The 10,740-nt window shown below is 42.5% G+C and overlaps 2 protein-coding genes across 3 annotated transcripts; both read left to right on the forward strand.

The window, feature by feature from the left end:
- The first annotated feature begins 559 nt into the window (after positions 1–559).
- Positions 560–4,556, forward strand: dap3 (death associated protein 3). Its single transcript, XM_058083476.2, has 13 exons — positions 560–732; positions 878–919; positions 1,023–1,136; positions 1,233–1,334; positions 2,274–2,382; positions 2,450–2,542; positions 2,694–2,824; positions 3,091–3,171; positions 3,573–3,737; positions 3,813–3,872; positions 3,939–4,028; positions 4,172–4,289; positions 4,361–4,556. Exons 2-13 carry the CDS (start codon positions 881–883, stop codon positions 4,444–4,446), a joined length of 1,188 nt encoding a protein of 395 aa, XP_057939459.2. The 5' UTR covers positions 560–732; positions 878–880; the 3' UTR covers positions 4,447–4,556.
- An 89-nt stretch (positions 4,557–4,645) lies between these two features.
- On the forward strand, positions 4,646–10,600 carry gba1 (glucosylceramidase beta 1). 2 transcript variants are annotated; one of them, XM_058083470.2, is made up of 11 exons: positions 4,646–5,225; positions 5,286–5,480; positions 5,547–5,693; positions 6,886–7,019; positions 7,100–7,272; positions 7,338–7,427; positions 7,533–7,680; positions 9,126–9,350; positions 9,432–9,595; positions 9,661–9,777; positions 9,869–10,600. In XM_058083470.2, exons 1-11 carry the CDS (start codon positions 5,117–5,119, stop codon positions 9,975–9,977), a joined length of 1,611 nt encoding a protein of 536 aa, XP_057939453.2. In that variant the 5' UTR covers positions 4,646–5,116; the 3' UTR covers positions 9,978–10,600. The 2 variants fall into 2 exon arrangements, with proteins under 2 accessions (XP_057939453.2, XP_078654307.1); XM_078798181.1 differs by having other exon boundaries at positions 7,100–7,260.
- Positions 10,601–10,740: the final 140 nt, after the last annotated feature.

Consider the following 10,740-nt stretch of genomic DNA (forward strand, 5'->3'; position numbering starts at 1 on the left):
ACAAAAGTTGTGCGTCTGGTCGGGGGGTGGGCGGGTCGATCCGAATGTCAACCATAGCAATACCAGGGGTAGTATCGGTTTTGGATCGATGCAACCGTGATTAGATCGATAATTATTTACAGTGTTTCACAAATATTAGAGTTTTTATTGTGTTTTTCATATTCTTGTATTGTTGATTACCTTTACAATCTACATTGCAATATATATATATATGGCTATATATTATATATATATAGCCCTTAGTCTAGCCTCAGCTACTCTTGCCCATGACTTTATGGGAAATGTTTAGGTCTTTTATGTCAACAACAAAAAAGAATAAATGAAGAATGCAGAGGGTAATATCTAATCGTGAATCTTATTTAAAATTACTACATTTTATTTTTAGAATATGGTGGTAAATGGGCAACAACATTCTGCAGGCTAAAGGTTTTTTGTCCCCTTTTGACCTAGTAAACATTTACCAGACATAAAGATGAATAAGTAAAGAAATAACTATTATAAACGTGTCTAGTATTTATTGTATTACTATTTTGTCCCTACTGCGAGCTTATTGGCTGGCGTGTTACGTCACTTCCGGTCAGACAGACTGCGTCATGGCGGCGCCCATGACAGGTTTAGCACATTGACTTCTATCGGGAGTATGCTTGTTTCTCCTCCACGTCTTGTCCTAGAATGTAAATAATTAGAGGGCGTTCGTGTACCAGAAACAACAATTGGCAACCGAACCAGCAGGTAAGTGTACGAGTGTGGTTTTATTTGTATTACAGGCATAGTTGTGTACATGGCTAGCTTGTAGTGCTAAGTGTTAGCGGAAGGTTACGTGACGGTTGTGCGAAAATGCTTTTTGGGCGCGTTTGCTAATGTTTCAACATTTCAGACTATGGCTCTTCACCGACTGTCCGCCAGGCTTCGACCCACGGTAAGCTAGGACTTGATAGTTGGCAGCTAGGACTTGATGCTAAAACGGGGACATTTAGACTGGTCTCGTCCACTGTGTGTTTATTCAAGTCATTCTCTTGCAGGGTGCCAGAGTCCGGTGGCTTCATACAAGTGGATCAGGCCAGCAGCAGGAGGCTTTGGCGGCAGAACCAGAATCTGAACCCTTCTCGGTCTTCAGGACAAATGAGAACGATCCAGTATGTAAAGATGCTCCTCGGGTGTAGGGGAAGTGGAACATCAATAATTGTGTTGGTTATGTTTGATTTTATTCTCACTCCTTGTGTCTTGGTTAGGCTTGCCAGTCTGAGAAACATATTGGACAGTTTTACACCATATCACCTGCACACACCCGGAGCGTCTTCCCTCACGGCCTCCCCTGCCGCTTTCAGCAACAGGTTAGTTTGGTACGCCATCTTTGTGGCTGCGGTGAGTAAATATTTAACAAATGTTTGTTTTTTCATTTGTGTTCCTTTTAGTTTGTCACCACTCAACAATAACATACACATTTAATATGATTATAATAAAAAACCTGCTGAAAATGAACATTATACTGGCTTTCATTTGTCCACCAGATGGCGCCACATTTCCCCATTCAGTGCATGCAGTACATGCCAGACCTTTTACAGTTTAAGTGTAATTATTAATGTCCGATGACTGTTATGGGGTTATGTTCCAAGACCCCCAGCAGATGCTGAAAAAGCCATAAATGTCCAATTAATGCCTATTTTTGCTACTATAAACTCCTGATGCTCTGCGTGATCGACCACCGATCAAAATCGACCTATTTCTGCACGCACGTGTCATTACGTAAACACTGGAGCTATGTTAACACATTGGCCTTTAAATGGTTTAAAACCCCAATGTATCATTTGTATTTGATATGCATGATATTTCAAAAAGACCAACTTGTTTAAAGTGATGACTTTATTAAAAGATTTCTGGCATTTTGTGCTTAGGAGCTCAATTTTTTTCTTGACTCTGTTGAAAAAGAAGTGATGAAAATCATGCTAATGCTAACAATCACAGACCAATCTTGTTTCAAAGGAGGGGAAATATGATACTTTTCTACCAGGTTTTGTGAAGTTGACATTTTCTGGCATTATGGACAACTGAGCTATCAGGGCAGCATGACTCAGGTGGAAGAGTGATCGTCTCCCAACCTGAAGGTCGTGGGTTCGATCCTCCATCCATTGTGATCATGTCGAAGTATCCTTGGGCTTTGGGGGCCTTGGTGGTGGAAAAGCTCCATCCGAGAGGAAGACCATTCACCATGAAATTGTATCCAATAATCTTCTCCGAGGTTTCTAACAGAGAGCTCGTTCCGCTTTTTGTAGGTGAAGACGTTCAACGAAGCTTGTGTGATGGTGAGGCGGCCCGCTCTGGAGGTCATCGCCTACCTGAAGGAAACGGACGACAGCAAACCTGTGCGGCGATATATGTTCTGTATCCTTATGGTATAACGTCACATGAATGGTTGTCATATTGGGATGAAGCTTAGCGACTTGTTCAGATGGATTAAAGGGCGGCGGGAAGACCATGTCCCTTTGTCACGTCCTGCACTTTTGCTACACGCAGGGATGGCTGGTGCTGCACGTGCCCGATGGTGAGATCATTCGACGACGTCTTTGTTCTCTGGTTGCATTTGAAGTCTGTTTCTCACAGGACCGCATGTCATTGTCTCATTAGCATAATTGCAGTTTTTTAGGTTCGGTCCATCTTCTTGAGCTTCTCCTGCATGTTTTCTGTCCCCGCAGCCCACAGCTGGGTGAAGAACTGCAAGGAGCTGCTGCCGTCGTCCTTCAGCGCCTCTCGCTTCGACCAGCCTTTGCAAGCCACCCAGTGGTTGACCAACTTCAGAATCACCAACGAGCCCTTCCTCTCCAAGGTGAGCACGTGCGGCTGTTGACGCCGTTTGCGTCGGGAGACCGTAGCACATCATCACGCTGATGATGCACATAAAGCAGCGGGGCGTCCACGGCAGCTGCAGCGGCAAGGCGGGCTCCATTATTTAATGGCCTTTTAATGAGAGGCATTACCTCCCCGGCGTTTATAGTCTACTTGAGTAAACGGGAATGTAATCACCCAAATCCACATCATAAATCTTCTTGGTTTAACGTAAAATGTGCAAATCCTTCCGCCCCCCCCCCTCAGATAACCACGACACAGCGCTACGTGTGGACCAAGAGAGAATTCACGGAGGAGGGCAGACCCCTTGGAGAGCTGGTGGATCAGGTTCGCCTTTTTAGAAAGTCATATAAAAATGACATATTACTTATTTGTACCAATATTAATTTATTAGAGACATTTTAGATAGTGGGGGACAATCATTTTGCTAGAATTAAGTTGTAATGTTTTATAATTGTACTATAATATACCTTATATTTCCTTATATGGGGGGGCCCGGATACAGTGCGACCAATCACAGTGGAGTAAATTAAAACAGAAATCCAAGGAAATACAGCTGGAGTAGGTGCAGATTCTGGAAGATCTAGAAAGCTTTGTGTGCAAAGCTGCTCTATAGGAGTCGACTACTCAATACTAGGGGCCCAAAATGAGCATAATAGGGTCCCCTTTAAGAAAGAACTGTACTAAGCATGCATCAAATGTGTTATTTTGGGGGTGGGGGTCTGCAGGGCATCTCTCGCGTGAAGAGCAGCAGCGACGTGGTGGGCGCGGTGATGAAGGAGCTGAGGCTGCAGAGCGGCCGGCCGGGCAGCGTCTTCCGCCTGGCCGTCGCCGTGGACGGCGTCAACGCTCTGTGGGGGCGATCCACCATCAAGAAGGAGGACAAAAGCGCGGTGAGCTCAAAGTCCGCTTGCGAACTCCGTCACTGAAGCTTCACAACCTGACGTGCCGCTACGTTTTCCCGCCAGGTGGATCCCGAGGAGCTGACTTTGATTTGCAACCTGAGGAAGCTGATGAGGAACGACTGGGTGAGAAGACATGAAGTGTGCATTTTTAGATGGGCTTCCTTTCCTTTCCTGTCCTCTCCTTTTTAGACGGGAGGCGCCATCATCACCACGCTGTCCTACACGGGCGCCGTCTACCCTCCTAAAAACGCCTACCTGCCTCAAGAGCTGCTGGGAGAGGTCAGAGGTCATTTATACAGTTGCTTGATTTGTTTCTAACTTGAAACGCAGGTCATATTACAAAAGTACACGTTATATAAATAATATACTATTATTATATATATTTTTCTGTGGTAATATTTTTGGTTTCTCCTCCTTTTCAGCGAGGCTTTGACAACATGGATCCGTTCATCCCGGTGTCGGTGCCCTATTACGACGAGAAAGAGTTTGAGAGCTGCTATCTGTACTACGTAGACCGCAACTGGCTGCAACATCCCAAGAGTAAGAATCACTGCTCACACCGCCGCTACGCACACGCCATCCTGGCTTCTTTCATCGTCCTTCCTTCTCAGGCCGAACAGAGGAGGGCAAGAAAGAAGTCGTCTTTTTGACCGACAGGAACCCTTCGCTTGTGGACAGGATCTGCGCCTTCCTATGAAGTCTGAGGCAACTTCAAAGATCCGCCCGATAGAATTGCATAAACCGTCTGTATTCGTTATTCTGTAAATTATTCATTCAACACGTTTACTAATAAAGTATGTAACTTTATTGTTTTGAAGTATGCTGCTTCAACGCAAGCTCAGCCACATTCTAACAATATCACTTAACAGCAAAAATGTGAACACAAGTTCCAATTTAACAAGAATAATATTGTAATTAAAATATTAAAGTTTTTTTTAAGATGTAATTTTTGGAAAATTAGGTTGAGGGTTTATGGAAATAAAGTAATAATTACCTGAAGAAAAGTTGACTAAAGTAAACTAAAGATATTTTCTGAATACACGCAATTTACCTTTAATGCAGTATTTTTGCGTGAGGCAACTTTAATGCTATTTTAATGCATCTCTTAAGTCCCGAGTGAAACAGCACCACCAAGCGGCTGGCTCCGTTATTACACACTTGTTCACGTGACCTGGCCGACCAAAAACACGCCGAAAAAGCCAGCGGTGGTCCTAAACTGCTGTCATGGCAGGTAGGACAGATTTGAGACGTTTTAAAAGGACGGAAACGCGGCTAAAGGTCACAGAATGACACAATAGGAAGCACGTGTGTCAGCTGGATTGTTATATTGAGCAGAATTTGCAGTGTAAAGTCATTTCCGGACTCACATGACGGCCAAGGGGTGTTCAAAGCTTGCCTGTTCAAAAATGCTGCCGTTATTCCATTGTGTTGTTTTGCTAGCTGCTGTTTTCCACAGCACAACGACCGCCTTCTCAGGTAACACAAACTTTTAAAAGCTCGTTAACTATAAGATACTAATGCGTCTTTTCTCAACAGGAAGCAAAAAGTGTGTTTCCAGAAGCTTCGGCCATGACTCGGTGGTGTGTGAGTGTAATTCCACGTACTGTGACACCCTGGGCTCCGTGTCGCCGCCACCGCCGGGTCACTACATCTCCTACCTGAGCAGCAGGGACGGCAGCCGGCTAGAGGCAAGCCAAGGACCCGTCAGGCTCAACAGCACTGGAGCCGGTGGTGAGCCGTCGCCATCGCACCTTTGGCCAGTTTAGAGTCTCCAATCAATATTGATTGTCTCCCCAGGACTGAGACTGACCCTGCTTCCGTATAAGAAGTACCAGAAGATAAAAGGATTTGGTGGAGCTCTGACAGATGCAGCAGCCATGAACATCCTCTCACTTTCTGCTGGAGCACAAGACCAACTGCTGAGACAGTACTTCTCTGCAGAAGGTATGAGATGCAAGGTTGAAATCCTGTTTATTACCGCACTCACCTGGCAGGGCGTGATGTTTACCTGCACACATCTAATGACGTCCCATAGAAGACCTGGACCATAAAACTCCACCCTTACAATTACATTTTTTCCCTTTCATTTCTAAAAGCGCTGTATAATATTAGGACAGTAAAGTTAGCATTTTGAAAGAAAAAAGTGGAGGAGAAAAAAAGGAAATATTACTTGGAAATTTGTAAGAATTCTTAGAACAATATTGTAACCTTGACAAATATTATAAAGGTACCATTTTTGTTATCATGACTAATCATGTAATATTTAAAAATAAAATCATGAAAGTTGGGGAAAAAAAACATTTTACAAGTAAAAAAAAGTTGCAGAAAGAGAAGAAAAAAAGGTAAATATTACTTGGAAAATTGGAAGAATTATTAATATAATGCTGTAATGTGAGAAGTACCATAAAAGTACTGAAAAAAACTTTGGCAAAAAAATGTCAGAGAAAGAGAAGAAAAAAAAGATCAATAATAGTATGAAAATTGTAAGAATTATTAGAATAATGTTGTAACTTTGTGAGGAGAAAAAAAACAATTATGTAATATTCCAAGAAAAAAATTAATGTTGAAAAAATCATTTTGCATCAGAGAAAAATAAAAAAGGTAAATATTACTTGGGGGAGAAAAAAATAATGGTTTCAATGTGAGGAGATAAAAATGACATATAAATGTACTATTTATTTGCTTTGATAATTATGACAATAATGATTTAATAGTCCAAGAAAAAACGCTTTTGCAAAAAAATGTCAGAAAGATGTAAAAAAAATGTCAATATTAGTATGAAAATTGTAAGAATTATTCAGAATAATGTTGTAACTTTGCGAGGAGAAAAAAAACAATTATGTAATATTCCAAGAAAAAAAATAGTTTAAATAATTTTGCATCAGAGAACAATAAAAAAGGTAAATATTAAAAAATAATGGTTTTAACGTGAGGAGATAAAAATGACAAATATAAATCTATTATTTGTTTTTATAATTATGACAATTATGATTTAATATTGCAAGAAAAAATGAAACATAGGGAAAAAAATAATTTTCCATGTAAAAAGAAACGTCAGCAAAAAATAAAAAAGGTAAATATGACTTGGAAAATAGTAAGAATTATTGTAGTAATATATTGAGGCTGTGATGGTCAGGTATCGGCTACAGCGTTGTACGCGTTCCCATGGCCAGCTGTGACTTCTCCACTCGTCTCTACACCTACGCTGACACACGGGGGGACTACAACCTGGACAACTTTACACTGGCCCCCGAGGACGTCAACATCAAGGTACACACACACACACTTATATATATTTTATATATATATATATATATATATCTATATATATATGGTTTGTTTGGCATCAGATCCCCCTCCTGCATCGTGCCCAGGCCATGTCTCCCCACCCCTTGTCTCTGCTGGCCAGCGCCTGGAGCGCCCCCGCCTGGTTAAAAACAAATGATGCACTGATAGGAAAGGGTTCCTTGAAGGGAGAACCCGGTGGGAAGGAGCATAGAACCTGGGCTCGGTACTACATCAGGTGATTAGATGAAAAAAAACTATTTGTAATGAAAGCATTGAATTCTTATTTCTTGTTCCTGTCAGGTTCCTTGAGGAATATTCCAAGTATAATTTGACCTTCTGGGCCGTGACCACCGGGAATGAACCCACAGCGGGATCCATGACCAACTACAGGTGTCCTGTCTCACACGCGAGGCTCGCTCAGGCGGACGGAGATGTACAGTACAGTACAGTACAGTAGCGTCTTCGTACAGTACAGCAGCGTCTTCCTCATTGCAGTTTCCAGGCTCTGGGCTTCACTGCCGAGGAGCAGAGGGACTGGGTGGCCTTGGACCTGGGCCCCGCCCTCCACGCGTCGTCGTTCTCCCGCACGCACGTCCTCTTGCTGGATGACAACCGTCTGCTGCTGCCTTACTGGGCCAAAGTGGTGAGTCGGGAAGGTCCTTTTTAACTTTTAGCCCACCTGATGGATGCTAAAGATGGCTGCAGAGGCATGAAGGCTATGGATTCATATGTGTATATATATATATATATCATATATATATATATATATATATATATATATATATATCACATATATCGTATACATCAACATAGGAAGCACGCACCATCGACTTGGCTCATCCACATGTCACACGAAGAAACTGGCCACACGTGGCGGCAATCAACAACATAAGCCACCTAAACTGTTCCAGGCAGTATGAAACTAAATAGGCTACTTTGGCAGTAAGAAGTCATTAAGCCACACAGGAAGTAGGAAATAAATAAGGTGGATCAGGCAGTAGGAAATTACCAAAAAATCCAGAAAAAAACACATAGGCAGTAGGAAATAAAAAACAAAGCCACATGAAAATAAAAAAAAAACAGTCAGAAGAAAAGGTACACAGGGCAGTAGGAAATAAAAAAAGAAGGCAGTAGGAAATAAAGAAAAAAAGAAAGAAAAAGGTACACAGGGCAGCAGGAAAAAAAAAAGAAAAAGTACAAAGGGCAGCAGGAAATAAAAAAAAATGAAAGAAAAAAGTACACAGGGCAGTAGGAAATAAAGAAAAAAAGGAAAAAAAAAGAAAAAGGTACACAGGGCAGCAGGAAATTAAAAAAAGAAAGAAAAAGGTACACAGGACAGCAGGAAATAAAAAAGAAAAAGTACAAAGGGCAGCAGGAAATAAAAAAAAAGAAAGAAAAAGGTACACACGGCAACAGGAAATTTAAAAAAAGCAAGAAAAAGGTACACAGGGCAGTAGGAAATAAAAACAAAAGAAAGAAAAAGGTACACAGGGCAGTAGGAAATAAAAAAAAAGAAAGAAAAAGGTCCACAGGGCAGTAGGAAATAAAAAAAAAAGAAAGAAAACGGTACACAGGGCAGCAGGAAATAAAAAAAAAAGAAAGAAAAAGGTCCACAGGGCAGCAGGAAATAAAAAAAAAAGAAAGAAAAAGGTCCACAGGGCAGTAGGAAATAAAAAAAAAGAAAGAAAAAGGTCCACAGGGCAGTAGGAAATAAAAAAAAAAAGAAAGAAAAAGGTCCACAGGGCAGCAGGAAATAAAAAAAAAGAAAGAAAAAGGTCCACAGGGCAGTAGGAAATAAAAAAAAAAAAAGAAAGAAAAAGGTCCACAGGGCAGCAGGAAATAAAAAAAAAAGAAAGAAAAAGGTCCACAGGGCAGTAGGAAATAAAAAAAAAGAAAGAAAAAGGTCCACAAGGCAGCAGGAAATAAAAGCACAGGCAGGAGGAAATGTTTATAAACCACAGGAAGTAGGAAGGTTCCTCAGGCTTTTGTAAATAAGACAAAGGCAGTAGGAAACAAAGATGGAGTGATGGAGAATCATCTTACCGAATGCACCTGTCGGCCGTCATGTGACCCCCCCCCCCCCCCCAGGTCTTGGGCGATATCCAGGCAGGACGCTACATCCACGGCGTGGCGGTCCACTGGTACATGGACAGCCTGGTCCCCGCCGCTCCCTCCCTGGCGGCCACCCATGACCTGTACCCCGAGTACTACCTGTTTGGCACGGAGGCGTGTGCGGGCTGGCACCCGCTGGACCGAGGGGTGAAGCTGGGGAGCTGGGAACGGGCGGAAGACTACGCTCACGACATCTTAGACGTAGGACGCATGACTTTCCTTTCCTTCTGTACCTTCTGTGTGTACCAAGTTGACCCCCCCAACACCCCCCGTCTGTGACAGGACCTAAACCATTACATGACCGGCTGGACCGACTGGAACCTGGCGCTAGACCAGACGGGCGGTCCCAACTGGGTGAAGAACTTCGTGGACAGCCCCGTCATTGTGGACGCCCGGCGGGACGTCTTCTACAAGCAGCCCACTTTTTACAGCGTGGCGCACTTCAGGTACACGAGGCACGGCGGGCAGCGGCGAGGCCGACTTTCACTTCCTGCCGTTCTTCTCCGCGTAGTAAGTTCCTGTGGGAGGGGTCTCAGAGAGTGGGCGTGTCCCCCAGCGGAGAGACGCCGCTGAACTTCTCTGCCTTCCTTCGACCCGACGGCTCGGTCGTGCTCGTCATCCTCAACAGGTTGCCGTAGCGACACGTGTCGCCGTAGAGCACGTTTGACAGCACGCCATGTGACGCCGCTCCTGGATCATCAAGTCTTTGTGCTCCTCAGGTCCTCGTCCGCCATCCGGTTTGAAGTGTGGGACCAGACTGTGGGCTTCATCCCGTCCACTGCTCCACCGCGCTCCCTACTCACGCTCGTCTGGTCCACTCGGGGATGAAAGCGTTCATGTTGTTACTGAAAGACAAGGTAAGCCTGAACGCATCACTCGCCGGGATTCCTTCCAAAATCGTGGAAATCCTTCTTTCTCTCATTGGGGGGTAATTTATAAAGTTGGAATTTATTAAAAAAGACACAGATAATAATCGGGATAAAAATACTTTAAAAAGATGGAATGTTCTGGAAAATGATTTAGGAAGAAAAGTTTGAGAGAAAAAAGGATGGAATATTGTGACGATAGCATTTCTATCGTATGAAAAAAAAGTCCTGAAAATGAAAAAATGTTGGTTTTTTTTAGGAAAAAAGTGGAATGTTATGAGAATAACGTTGGTATTTTGTAAGAATAATCTGCATAAAATTGCAGGTTTTTTTAAGGAAAAAATGGAATGTTATGAGAATGGAATTTCTGTCTAGTAAGAAAGTCATGAAATAAGGATAAATTGATACTATGACAAGAAAAATGATGGAATGTTATGACAATAGCATTTTTATATTGTATGAAAAAGAAATTATTTTCTAAGGAAATTGAATGTTGTAAGAATGAAACTGTAACCTAGTAAGAATAATGCTGTAGTATTACTAGAGAGAGGGTGCAATGATTTTGTAAGAAAAATGTAATAAAAACTAATTTTGTAAGAAAAAAGATGTAGTTTTGAGAATCATTAACTGCTAGCAGTTCATAGCTAATATGGTATTCCTCACACAGGCGCACCATCTAGTGGCTGAAATAGGTCATGACACGCTCATTGAATAATTGAAAGCCA

Source organism: Doryrhamphus excisus, linkage group LG17 (assembly GCF_037039965.1).
Source record: "Doryrhamphus excisus strain RoL-2023G ecotype Guam linkage group LG17, RoL_Dexc_Guam_v1.1, whole genome shotgun sequence".
NCBI classification, from domain to species: domain Eukaryota; kingdom Metazoa; phylum Chordata; class Actinopteri; order Syngnathiformes; family Syngnathidae; genus Doryrhamphus; species Doryrhamphus excisus.